The sequence below is a fragment of the Botrytis fragariae genome (genome assembly GCF_013461495.1).
Source record: "Botrytis fragariae strain BVB16 chromosome Unknown tig00000225, whole genome shotgun sequence".
Taxonomy (NCBI): domain Eukaryota; kingdom Fungi; phylum Ascomycota; class Leotiomycetes; order Helotiales; family Sclerotiniaceae; genus Botrytis; species Botrytis fragariae.
The window spans coordinates 117065-130121 of record NW_023501002.1 but is presented as its reverse complement, the minus strand read 5'-3'; the positions used below and the strand labels follow the sequence as shown (position 1 = coordinate 130121).

General features: G+C 43.5%; 6 protein-coding genes across 6 annotated transcripts; 5 read left to right on the top strand and 1 right to left on the bottom strand.

Moving 5' to 3' along the window:
- Nucleotides 1-79: 79 nt before the first annotated feature.
- Nucleotides 80-2858, top strand: Bfra_011107 (uncharacterized protein; the record flags this gene model as incomplete). The annotated part of the gene is made up of 5 exons (XM_037341437.1): nucleotides 80-376; nucleotides 544-582; nucleotides 692-817; nucleotides 2154-2297; nucleotides 2448-2858. The coding sequence occupies 5 exons, from the start codon at nucleotides 80-82 to the stop codon at nucleotides 2856-2858; spliced, it is 1017 nt and encodes a 338-aa protein (XP_037188249.1).
- Nucleotides 2859-2877: 19 nt separating this feature from the next.
- Nucleotides 2878-3129, top strand: Bfra_011106 (uncharacterized protein; the record flags this gene model as incomplete). The annotated part of the gene is made up of 1 exon (XM_037341436.1): nucleotides 2878-3129. The coding sequence occupies one exon, from the start codon at nucleotides 2878-2880 to the stop codon at nucleotides 3127-3129; it is 252 nt and encodes an 83-aa protein (XP_037188248.1).
- A 790-nt stretch (nucleotides 3130-3919) lies between these two features.
- Nucleotides 3920-4312, top strand: Bfra_011105 (uncharacterized protein; the record flags this gene model as incomplete). The annotated part of the gene is made up of 1 exon (XM_037341435.1): nucleotides 3920-4312. The coding sequence occupies one exon, from the start codon at nucleotides 3920-3922 to the stop codon at nucleotides 4310-4312; it is 393 nt and encodes a 130-aa protein (XP_037188247.1).
- A 2018-nt stretch (nucleotides 4313-6330) lies between these two features.
- On the top strand, nucleotides 6331-7857 carry Bfra_011104 (putative carbohydrate esterase family 16 protein; the record flags this gene model as incomplete). The annotated part of the gene is made up of 2 exons (XM_037341434.1): nucleotides 6331-7013; nucleotides 7074-7857. The coding sequence occupies 2 exons, from the start codon at nucleotides 6331-6333 to the stop codon at nucleotides 7855-7857; spliced, it is 1467 nt and encodes a 488-aa protein (XP_037188246.1).
- Nucleotides 7858-8293: 436 nt separating this feature from the next.
- On the bottom strand, nucleotides 8294-10681 carry Bfra_011103 (putative lysine-specific permease protein; the record flags this gene model as incomplete). The annotated part of the gene is made up of 7 exons (XM_037341433.1): nucleotides 8294-8473; nucleotides 8566-8851; nucleotides 8959-9311; nucleotides 9372-9730; nucleotides 9781-10003; nucleotides 10088-10196; nucleotides 10500-10681. 7 exons carry the CDS (start codon nucleotides 10679-10681, stop codon nucleotides 8294-8296), a joined length of 1692 nt encoding a protein of 563 aa, XP_037188245.1.
- A 576-nt stretch (nucleotides 10682-11257) lies between these two features.
- On the top strand, nucleotides 11258-12966 carry Bfra_011102ib (putative endoribonuclease l-psp protein; the record flags this gene model as incomplete). The annotated part of the gene is made up of 6 exons (XM_037341432.1): nucleotides 11258-11406; nucleotides 11462-11514; nucleotides 11560-11721; nucleotides 11768-11979; nucleotides 12048-12545; nucleotides 12598-12966. 6 exons carry the CDS (start codon nucleotides 11258-11260, stop codon nucleotides 12964-12966), a joined length of 1443 nt encoding a protein of 480 aa, XP_037188244.1.
- Between the last annotated feature and the right edge of the window lie 91 nt (nucleotides 12967-13057).

Below are 13057 nucleotides of genomic sequence, written 5' to 3'. Positions count from 1 at the left end.
GCTCGCCAACCTCAGTTTTTTTTCTCTCTCGCAAAACCACGCTCATTCACTCAAAATCTACACCATCTCCCCAGCCAGAATGCGTCTCCCAATCCTCTCTCTCACCCTTCTCCTCGGCCTCGGCGCCGCCATCGCCGTCCCAGCCCCCAACCCCGACTCGGCTCTCGAAGCCAAAGATTTCATCCCGAACAAGGTTTTGCGACAGGTGATTCCGCGTCAGGGAATTCCGCTCCCGGAACCGGAGGTGGATATTGAGCCCCCGAGAGATGATGGGTTGGTTCCCTTTGCGGGAGGTGGACCGGTCGTCGGGAAGTGGGTTAAGCCTACGTTTACGCCGGGGCCGGAGGATAACGTGTTGCCGTTTAGTAATAGTGTGGTGAGTTGGGGGAGGTTTTTTTTTTCGATTGTTTGGTTTTGTTTTTGGGAGAGGAAAAGAAGGGAATTGTTTGATTTTGGGGAAAGAAATGTGGATGACAGATTGTTTTGATCTCGTTTATTGATTTGATTTGATTTGATTTGGCTGACGTATCTACGTTTTTTAAGGACTTGAAGAAGCGCGATCTTGGACACACAAAATCAAATGTGTGTATCTCATTTTACCCTTTCTTAATTTGTTTTTCATCACTTTTTTGTTTTTCTCTCAATACCCATCAAATCTTCAGAACATACACTAATACTTCCATCCATCTAGGCATTCTGTCCGTACCCTGGTACAGCATACTGCTGCAACCCTAACCCAGGAACGGGAGGAACCCTCTGCAAATGGAATGGTGATGGACATTTGTCGGGCTGTGAGTTGATTACGGGTGGGGAGAGTGTTTGTTGTTCTAGCCTTGGGTGTAAGGGGATGAGTGGGTTGAAGGAACCGATTACTACTGTTTAGGTTGTGGTGAGATGGAAGTAGAGGAGGAGAAAAGTGATGGGAAGAGCGGAGATGTGGAAAGAAGGTGAACATGGTGGGGATACGAGATGAGTGGTCACGTTGTGCGATTGAGACCCGGGGGTGCGATGTATCTCGGTACGCACGAAGTGTATTGATTTTTTTCTGTAGGAAAAACGATTGGGGTTCGGGGTCTAAATTGAAAGTTCAAATTATGTTGCTATTTTCTCTTTTTAAAAGGTTCAGTGGTTTGGAGATTGGGATTTCTGGTATGCATTCTGAAACAATTCGCAATATATTCGTTTGGTTGCAATAATTTGACGATTCACTTTGTTTGCTGTTCTAGATTTTGAGTTGGTGATTGATCGTGTATTTCTATGTGTTGATGTTGGAAGCAAAGCTCGGAGAATGATTTTATTGACCCTGGAAGTTTAGGTATACTTCTCTGGCTACTCACTTTGCGAATGATATGTGCCCTCTTAGTTACTTCATTTGAAGTGGGCTGTGCCTGTATTTTCACAGATTCTTCTTATTTGAAAAATATTTCAATATTAAGATCGTTGCTGACAAGACTAATGTTGAAACGACGACACTTCTTTCAAGCGGCATGTGATACAAACGTACATCGCCCAAAGATTTAGTGACTGAAATTGTGAGCTTCTTAGAAGTATGATTCACCTCAGAAGATGAATCATCTTCGAAGCATGCCTTGGACACTTCTCGCGATCTTCGGTGGCCAGCTCAAACTCGATATCGTTGCACCTGTGAATCGGGGAGATGTCCAGCACGACTAGATTTTGCTGAAGTCCTGCAAAGGAATTCAACATATCTGGCATGAATACTCTATTTATAGAGCCAACTAGGTAAATTTTACCAGAAAACTCATCTACTTCTAGAGTCATTGCGCGCCAAACGTTATCAGCCTGGGTAACAAAGCTATCAGTCACTGCTCTCAACCTCTCTTTATGATTCCAGTCATAATATGGAGTCACTAGACTCTCTTCATCTGTGTAAATTCAATGATTATGATGAATGAGCAACACGCTGTAATTCTGAATATTTCAGAATCATTTTTATAATCAAAGTCCGAATCAGGGGGATCCCTAATCCACAGTCACAACTGTGCATAAATTCCGACGATTCTCCCCCCTCTCCCTTCTCCTCAAACCCCAAACTTCGTCAATAATACCACAGAAAACATTCTCGAGAGGTAAATCAGCAATTAAGCAAATCGACATTGTCAAACGAGTGACAGCGCGTCACTTTATCCTAGTCTCCCGAACAGCTCTTCACATCCTTCGAACTTTTTCAGTACTTCTTCAACGTCAAATCTGTCCCTCCAACCAAGTATCCCTTCATCAAGGCAGTAACAGTTAGAGCCATGGATGTTTCCAAGATCACCAATTGTCAAACAAATGTTGGATCTCATGCTAAAGCGTCAGAGATTTATTAGGAGCTTACTGATCCCAATATTCTTGTTTTTCATTCTACACTTACCTTCTACTGGAAATTTTGTCATGAAAGTTCTCAAGAGGAAATCTATGAGTGGAGACGCAACATATCATAGCACGCTAGAACTATCAGGGGAGCTACCCTCAAATCGCCTAGCTCACTTGACTCTAAGGAGTTTCTCAACTTCAAAATTCTCGAGCGCTTTCAAAAATATTTCCCCCCTCAACATGAACACTTTATGCGAACTTTAGACCTTGGCAAACAGATAAAGCCTCGACTCATATTCGACGTGAATCTTTACTGTCTAGAGGAACTACCTGAATTTATCATCGAGGTGAGATTTGAGAGGTGGCAACTGGACGAAGACGGACAACCTATTTGGAAACTCTGCAGAAGTGCCTTCTTTGCACAAGATCCCCTCATAGTCCCCCCTTCGCAATTCATCATCGTGTCCAGCGAATGCGCTCTGGCTGAACAAATCATGCAACGACTTCACTGCGATGGATCCGAAGATTTTTTCCCCTAAGATCAATGGCCAATACATAATGCAAAGCAGCGAAAGAACGATTATAGCAATAGCGACTTCCGACTCACCAACTTCTGAACCGTTTGTTCAAAGACCTTCTGGACGGGAATTTGATCCGAAGTATAGGGATTCATGCTGGGCGCGAGCTTGGAGGTTGAAATGGGGTTCACCGGATCGCTCGTTGGATAAACGAGCAGAGGATGCGTGGCGCCTGGCTTCGATTATGAAGGCGAGGCGTGGACTTTCGGTGCCTTTAGCGACTAATGATTGATATGAGTCGGAAGTCTATGAGTAATCTGGAATCGGTTGAATTAGGCATGCGTTTTCGCAATAAAATTGATTTTGAGTCATTGTTTTTTGATCGTGCCTTGCAATTGTGTGACTGTGAAATGACACCACTCCTCCACTCATACTTTTGTTGAATTTGACCATTTGATTCAATGGCATGAGTCTTTTCTAGAAGTGATTGACTCTTCAAAGCGCTTATATAATTTGTCAAACAGCACAGTTTCTGTGTCCAGCTGCCACGAATTTCAAAACGCATACATCTACAAGGACGAATCTCATGGAACAATACTATCATTTCCACACAACCGAACTATATAACATCATTCCACCACCATTCCGGTACGATCTCCAATGCTTTGAAGTACTACTGCCTCATCATTCACGAAACCATCTCACTATATCAATTTCGCTCTTAGTCCTGGGGTATACAGCAGTCGTCACTTGACAGCTTACATTCAGCACGACAACGACAAGCCCCAGCACCTTGGCAAAAATGACGAACAGATCTTCAAACAGGACCAGAAACCCCGAGCGGTCCGCTCTAGTCAAACTTTCCACTCCAACCCCCACACTCTCCGCGAGAGAACTTGGACTCTGGAGAGACTATTCCCAGGGCACTTCAGCCCCAAGATTATGCACTCCTCCAACTTCGGTCACGAAGGAAGATTTACAACACCTAGAGCTTCTACAAAACATCAAAAACGACTATATAAGTAATCAGGTTGAGATTACCGATCACAATACTATAACATGTCCTCCTTACCTACTCCGGCATGTCCGTTAGATCCGAATATCTCATAGCAGAGGATCTAGAAGAAGAAATTTCGTGCCGATTTTATGTGCCTGGTGGACAGAAAAGCGGACCTTTGTATGGACAGTATTTCCAAGATGATGCGTTGGGTAGTATAGATATCGAGCAACTCGATCAGGAAAGGGGTCGGTATAAGTCTATTGCTGTAGTTTGGAGAAAGTGGGGACCCCCTCTAGAGGATCTGGGAACGGAAGAACGGAAACATGAACCTCCTCTACGGAAATTGACAACGGAAAAATGGAAGCGTAATAATATCGCTCTAAGGCATATCGTGGAGGAGAGACAGCTTTATGTGCAATCACTTCTGGAGTCTCACGGAATTTCTGTGGGTATGAAACACCGGGGACGAGAATAAGATTACGAGAGAATCGTTCATAGACCTGGATTTTCGGGTTATTGTATATTAGATAGCAAGCGTGGGTTCAACAATATAAATCGTTCAAAGGAATATACATACAGTTTAATGTCTGAATCGAGTCAGTTTATCTTGTAAGATACAATCCATATCCGGTACCCGGAGCTCTTCTGGGAGGCAATAATAACTATTAGCCGATCTGAGTGATGAGTAATTGATACCATAATCCACTTGGACGATGCCTCAAAGCATTCACAAGGTTCTTTCCATTCTTGTCGTGCTTAAATATCTGGTGAGATTGCACGAATATGCACTGCAGGTTTATTCGGATTGATCTACTGGATGAATACCACTTAGAATATATCAGCGCCTCCACATTGAATCCCTCGAATCCGAGGGTTTGTAAACATCATGAGACTCATATGTCGTTGATCTTGTCAAAAATGAGCCAGAATGGACGGCAAACAGGTACAGGAATACTTTCTTTCATTGAATTCAAGAGAAAGAGGAGTTCAATAGCATCACCACTTGAGCTGTAGAACGATCTTATCAGAAACTTGGGGCCTGCCTGTGAGGCATAACAGTGGCTTATGAATCACTTTGTAGCCATGGACTGCGATTGATTGAACAATATTGATCATTCGCTGTAACATCATCTTCAAAAATACTTGCTCTGAATCTCCCTTGGTCGCCGGAAAGATGTCAAGAATTGATAGGAAAGAAATATGAAAGGTAGAAAGATGGAAGAGGGTGCTAGATCTTAGCCATGAACTAGCGGGGGACGGGACCCCAGAGTATCCAATAGTCTGGACTGCAGTCCAACAATGAAGACTTATCCAACCTCCAAACCAATTAGAATAATCAAATCATGTGAGATGTTGAATTTGATTGGAACATTGCCTAGCCCTCATTTTCTCATTCAGATGGATTCAATCGCCGCTTTAACATCACTACACACGAAAACCCTTGCTGCCCGTAATTCACCACCCTAGCTCGACAAATGAAGATTAAAGCAGCTTTAAATCAACCGAAGCGATCTCAACTCATCCCCATCAGTGACGTCTAGAGTCTAGAGCATATTCAAAAGAAGCTTTATGATTTGAATGATTCATTAATCACGATCTCTCTCTTCTCTCATTGATCGTGGCTATGTATACGTTGTTTGCTTTGTGATCAGGTATCAGTTTCATTTGGACCATGATACGGAGTGTGATGGTATGGCATTACAGACTGGCGATTACGATTGCGGAGGAAAGGGTGATTGGAAAGTTCGGGACCGAGAACTCTCCTTGTTCAAGATGGAAGTTTGGTGTATCTTGTTGAGTGCCCTTCCATTATGTCTGATTTCAAAGCTAGACCCCGCTTCATACTAATGCTACCGGAACAGCGGCTCGTTCAGCCATCATGATATGCGAGATATTCAACATCGTGAGTGTGAGTAGCGTGAACCGTGTATGGAGATTCTCGATATTCAGATCTAATTCAATCATCCGGTACGAACTAGTACAGGTTCTTCTTCTTCATATGACATATATTTCAATCATGCATACGTCAACTCTCCTATGGAATAAGTAATTTCGACAAGGGTGACACGTTTCATAAATTTTCCATCAGTGATTTCTCCCTGTTACCCCACTCAATGAAGCACATCAGCCACTTCTTTCCTCCAGGGCTTCTTCTAGGCAATCCACAATAAGTTTAGCCGCCTGTAATTTCCATCAAACATTCCCTAAATATCCCCGTTCTTCCCTTAACAGCCGAGCTCCCGTCTGAAATATATTGAAAATAAAGTGTAAATGCGCGTTTCGGGATATTACAATGATCCTTAATGAGATGAACATTAATGGATTGGATGGATTGGAATTTTTCCATATTCTATATATGATGAAATGATGATCATGGATTTGCGAAGTTTTTGAACGTTTTGACTTCTTTGCTTCATATTTCATTCATTCTCTACCTTTCGTGCTGTTCGCGAAAAATCACATTCTTTTTCCGATCCTCTATAAATTTTAAATATGGTTTTCATCAATTCCAAATCTTTGCCGCTGGCGGCTGGTCTTTTCATCTCAGCTACTTCGGCGGCAGATGTTGCGTTGTATGGTCAATGTGGAGGTTCGGGATTTACGGGATCGACATCTTGTGTTTCGGGGGCGGTTTGTCAATCCCAAAATGCATTTTATTATCAATGTGTAGCGGGAGCTGCAACAGCAACAAGCGCAGCGGAAGTTGTATCGAGTACTGCAGTCGCTCCTGTGACGACTGCTTTGGCTATCTCAAGCTTAGCTCCAGCAGCTTCAAGCTCCGCTTTACAAGTATCCTCGGCTACTACGAAGAAAAAGTGCTCCTCGACTACTTTCGCGACTTCGGTCGCTAAACAGTCTACTTCAGTAGCCAGCTCTTCGATTATTGTTCAAGCGAGCTCTGCTGCTCAAGCGATTTCTTCCCAGATAAGCTCGGCACAATCTGTAGTCGCTTCATCTGTCCAATCATCAGCAGTAGTTGCAAGTTCTTCTTCTACTTCCAGCGTACCCCTCATTTCTACAACATTTGCGGCACTCCCAACTGCCATTGTTTCTACATCCGCCGCCCTGCTTACCTCGACTCAAGCTGCTGTTGTAGCCACTAGTTCTTCCAGCGCTGCAGTTGCCTCCACCGCAAGCTCATCCGCATCTTCCGGAACCAAATATCTTATGGTTTTGTAAGTTTTTTTAAGTCATCAGAGTTGATACCGAAAGATATGTAACTAACAAATTCCCAGCGGTGATTCCTACACATCTGACGGATTCTACGGCGGAGCCACCCTCCCCTCTGCCGAAAACCCACTCGGAGTCGCCCTCCCCGGATCCACCACCGACGGCGGTCTCGGCTGGCTCGGCGTCGTCGCCACCGAACTCAACAGTTCCCTCGTTCTCGGTTACGATTACGCCGAATATGGCGCCACAACTGACAACACTCTTGTCAACGGCGCCACCCACGATCTTATTGCCCAAGTCACCGAATTCTCAACCTACGCTGCGCACGATGTCTCCACCGCGCCCTGGACCGAAGACAACACCATGGCCATCGTCTGGATGGGCATCAACGATGTCGGAAACTCCTACTGGGATGGATTTGTCACTCCATTCGACAACATCCTCGACGTATACTTCGCGCAGCTTCAAATCCTCTACGATGCAGGTATCAGGTACTTCACCCTATTCACCATTCCCCCCTTCGACCAAGCCCCCGTTTTCGCCGAGCAAACCGCCCAAAACATGGATTACGTACGCGGCAACATAACCACCTACAACAACGATCTCGTAACTCGCTTGGCGACCTTCGAGGCCGCGAATAGTGGAGTCACCGGCACGATTTTCAACACCACCGAATCTTTCTACACCGTATTGGATGACCCAACAACCTACGGTTCGCCAGATGCGACGTGCATGAATGCGGATGGAACTTCGTGCTTGTGGTATGATACTTATCATCCGGGTCAAGCTATTCAGAAGTTGGTTGCGGAGAACTTTGTTAAGGCGACGAGTGGAATTTTCTCGCTTTAATGGTGTGCGAGATGAGATGAGATGGGTCGTGTATATATTATTCTGTTATTCAAAATTAGGGCGAGGTGGAAGATGTAAATATTGTAGGAGATTGTGGAGGGGTGAGGGGTTCAGGTTTCTGTCGGACTGGGAAGAACTTTCTCCCGTTCATCTGTATATGCCTGACTTTCAGTGTCTAGCTTCCAGCATGTATATACATATTTTAAAATCAATTGTGAATATCAGACTCATAAATTTTCACACTTATCATATGTGCCGGACTAGTGAAGCTTCTTCGAAAACTCCCTCTCTGTCGCATTAATTAAATCTAATTCATACTAAATAATATCACACCAACAACAATACTTATTTCAACCACATATCCAAGTAATTAATTCCGTTAAACAACGACCAAGCACCGATCTAAGAATCATCCATTTTTGACCCCATCTACCCATCAAAAAACAACCCTATGAACAGCCCTACCAACCTTCAAAGCTCGTCCCCGAGCATCCAATTCCTTCCAAGTCTTGACATCCGTTCTTTCCAACTCATTAAGAGCTGCAATCTCTTCATCACTCGGAGGCTGAGATCTTCCCGTCTCAAAATCCATGTCCGAGTATGGGATTAATTTTGTCTAGAAACATGATTAATTATTATGGAGACAAAATTTCGCAAAAGAATCCTGACCACCAAAAACAAGGAAAGAAGGAATTTTTTTAAACATACCTTCTTGACCACTTTCCAAATACCATACAAAATGAAAAAGACAGGAATTCCGATATAAGTAGCGACAATATTAGCCCAAGCAAATGGTCTCGTAGTTGCAGCTACATAACCTTCTCCGGCGACAATCAAACATCCCATGAGAAAAGCAAATATGGATGTATATGGAAAGATTCCCGCTTTGAACGGAAGATCGGACAAACTATTTCCTTGATGGACCCAGCCGAGACGAAATCGAATATGTACGAGACATTGGGACATGTAGATTAACAGATTGCAAATTGCGATTCTAGAATATTGTTAGCAAGTATCCTTAACAGAAAGAAATTGCCCCCAGATTAAGAACAGCTAAAAGTTGGATGATAAAGACGTATAAGCCAATGGTGAGATACTTACAAATTATAAAGCCAAGTGAACACAACTCCCTGTCCAAAAATCGCACCGAAGAATGCAACGAAGCCTATCAAAACGCTAACACACATAGCTGGCAATGGGACTCCATTACCTTTCCATGTGGTAGCGAAAATTTTCGGTGCTTGTCCATTCTTTGCGAGAGCAAACAGTATACGAGAGCTAGCATAGACACTGGTATTACCGGCACTGACTACAGCGATGAGAATAGCAGCATTCATGATACTAGCAGCGGCAGCAATGCCTGCATTTTTGAAAACAAGAGTGAAAGGAGAAGCTGCGATTTCTGTGGCGGATGTAGTGAGGAGTGAAGGGTCAGTTGACTTGATGTTGATACTCTATATTGTCATTAGCAAAAATCCGAATGCGATTGGAAATTTTAGATGCTTGAAACCCACAATGACAAAGATGGATCCAACATAACAAAGCAAAATCCGCCCAATCGTTCCCTTTATAGCTCTTGGAACATCTCTACGTGGATTCTTAGCTTCACCAGCAGTCAAACCAACTAACTCTGTACCCCCATAACTCAAGAAAGCCGTACACAAAGCAGACAAAACACCGGGCCACCCCGCTGCAAAAGGAGCTCCCTCTGTCGAAGACTTCCAGTAATCGAATCCTTTAGCTTTGTGGCCTGGTATACCACCGCCGTTGAGGACCAAACCGACGATAATAAAGATGATAACAACGAGGACTTTCAGGAAACTGAAGAAAAACTCGGCTTCTCCAAACCATCGAACTCCAAAGAGATTTATGACTAAAAATTAGACACGTGGTTTGAGACACCATTTTTCAAAGAGGACCTACCAACGATAACGACAAGAAATACCAAGGCCCATACCCAAGTCCCAATATCTGGTAGCCAATAACTTATGATAATACCTGCTGAAGATAGTTCTGCCGGTAAAGTAAGAACCCAAAGAAACCAATATGACCACCCTTGGGCAAATCCAAGAGCCGGGTCAAAGAATCTATCGCCGAATGCTGCAAATGATCCAGAAACTGGAAATATGGTGGCGATTTCGCCAATCTATTTCATGGTTGGTCATTAGATTCCCATAGCCACAGCTGAAGCTTCGCCGTAAAGAAAATAATTACTAATCTCGAAACTTACCGTAGCCACAACCAAATACACAAATATGCCGGATATGATGAACGAAATTACAGCTCCAACAGGTCCAGCCGTTGAGATGGTAGCTCCAGAGATGAGAAAAAGTCCAGTGCTTGAAAGAGTTTGTTAGCCAGGTATGCATAGGGATAAGTGATGCTACTGATTCATCTGATCTCATGCAATCAAAACCAACATGCAAGCACTCTTCAGAAGGCCAGTGGAATATAGATGGACAGTTACAATTGTAAGTCCAATAGCTATTTAGAAAGTCGGCATTTTCGTTTAGATCAGTGGTGACACCACCACTAGAAACATCAAACAATGCCCATAATGAGACGGAGTTTTCAACGCAGATTGTAGCAACACTCCAATGCCTTCCGGTATCCGAATACGTTAAGAGAAACGAATGACATACCCTATTGTCCCCCCAACAGCAAGCATACTGAGATGTCTTGATTTAAATTCTCTTTTCGTCTCAGATCCCCATTTTCCCACAGCGACTTCGCCATGTTTCAAAGAATCGACGTCTTCCGTTGGTTGGACATCTAAATTGGTGATGTCATCCTTTCCGGTGAGTTTTCCGGTGCCAGTATCCATCTTGTGTCAAGTATTTAGAAAATAAATAAGAACGTTACTCGATAACAAATGTAACATTTTCGACCTCTATTTTTACCCCTCATTATATACGTATCAATTGGAAATAATGTATTGGCGGTATCGCACACAATCAAGGGTGGAGTTCACCCGCAAACCCCATTTTTGCAGGGACTCAACAAACTATAGCGCCACTTCTTATCATGACCTCTGCGTAGATAACTATCAATTGGTTCCTCACAGCTACCCATTCAATTTGATTAAATAGTTCTCAATTGGGAACACAATAAGATAAAATCTTATCTCGGTGTTCTAAAAAGACGGATACGGAAACGGATGCGGAGGTAGAACAGTCGCGGTTAGACTTCTCAAATTTGCGGAATATCCGATAAGGCGTAAGGGGATCTTTTGATCTGAATCGCATTGCATATTTGATGGTAATCGTGTAGTTGCCGAGGAAACAGGTATGCTTTTGCAAAGGCGTACTGGACATACATTAATACAACTTATTGAACTCCCCAAATAGTTGCAGAAATTTTCAATCATCATATTCATACTCTACAGAGAAATTTCAAGATCATGGCAAACAACAAATCAAGTAAACCTGAGCGGACCCTGATCGGTGGTTCTCTTGATATACCCCGCATGGTATCGGGATTATGGCAACTAGCTGGAGGACATGATCAAAATGTTGATGTGGAAGCAGCGGCCAAAGCGATGGAACCATTGTGAGAATCGCCAAATCAGAACTGATTTTGACATAGTCACTAATCTCCAAATAAGAATTGAAGCAGGACTGGATTGTTTTGACATGGCTGATCATTATGGCGACGCAGGTGGGTTTTCCTTGTCTCTAAGTCTTAGGTTACTGATCCAAATAGAACTTGTTATGGGTCAGCACAATTCGTCCTCGACGAAGAAAATGATAGCTTTCACAAAATGGTGTCCACCAGAAAATGGAATCACCACTTTCGAGAATGCAGAAAAAGCTGTAGATCTTGCATTGGAGAGGATGAAGCAAGAGAAAATTGAATTGATGCAATGTAAGAAAGTCAAAGAATTCCTCTGAAGAATACTGATGTACTGTAGATCATGCATGGGACTATACGGATGATAGTTACATTCAAAATCTTGAGCATTTGCGAACTTTACAAAAACAAGGAAAAATTGGAATGATTGGAATGACAAACACAGATGCCGCACATCTCGAACTTTTGATCAACACGGGATTCAAAATTGCAACCAATCAGGTATCCTGCTCTGTTATTGATCGTCGTCATGTTCGCGGTCGACTTGTTTCAGTATGTACTGAACATAACGTTGGTATCTTGGCATATGGAACACTTCTCGGGGGTATCTTAGTGAAAAGTGGCTTGGGGTCGAAGAACCAAAGGATGAAACGGAATTGAACTGGAGCCTGAGAAAATATCTGCGATTTATTAATGCAGCTGGAGGGTGGTCATCGTATCAAGTTGTGCTTCAAGCACTTTCCACAGTTGCCAAAAAGTACGGCGTTGGCATTTCTGCGGTTGCAACACGACATGTTTTAGACCTTCCTGCTGTAAGTGCTGTAATTGTCGGATCTAGACTATCAAGTACTTCAGATAAGTATACGGTGAGCAATCTTGAGGCTTTTAGTTTCGCATTAGATGCAGAAGACAGGGCTTTGATCGCAAAAGCACAGGAGGGCCTTTCGGATATACCAGGAGACTGCGGTGATGAATATCGACGACCACCATTTCTCACAGCAAAAGGTGATCTCAGCGATCACCTTGAAGAGACAGACCACGATGTTAAGATCGCCAAAGCTATCGCTGGTGGAGCTCGCATCGAATATTCTTCGGGCAGCCACTGGGAGCCTATTGCAGTATGTTTTTACGCCGGATGTGTCAGAAAGGTTGCTAATATTCTTCTGACAGAGTTATTCTCGAGCAATTAGAACAGGCAACACCATTCGCGTGTCAGGGACCACGGCCAATTCTCCAGTCTCAAGCATTCCAGCGATAGGTGGGAAAAGTGCGCGTAGCCAGACCGTAGCAATCCTAGATATCGTTGCGCGTGCCATAAAAGCTTTGGGCGGAGACTTGTCCGATGTTGTGCGAACTAGGATATTCTTGCAAAAGGAGGAGGACGTTGAAGCGGTCAGTCTTGCACATGGTTGGGCTTTTAAGTGCGCGGGAATCAGACCATCAAATACATTGGTGGTATCAGGGGTAATTGGGGACGAATTTCTCGTCGAGATTGAAGTGGAAGCTGAATTGGGTTACCGTGAAGTTGTAAGGATATAGTAGTAATGATTAAAAGCGACATCTGATGTTTATTTCCGTACGAGACAACTGTGTGCAAATGGAGCAATGCTTGAAATCGAACACAAAGAGA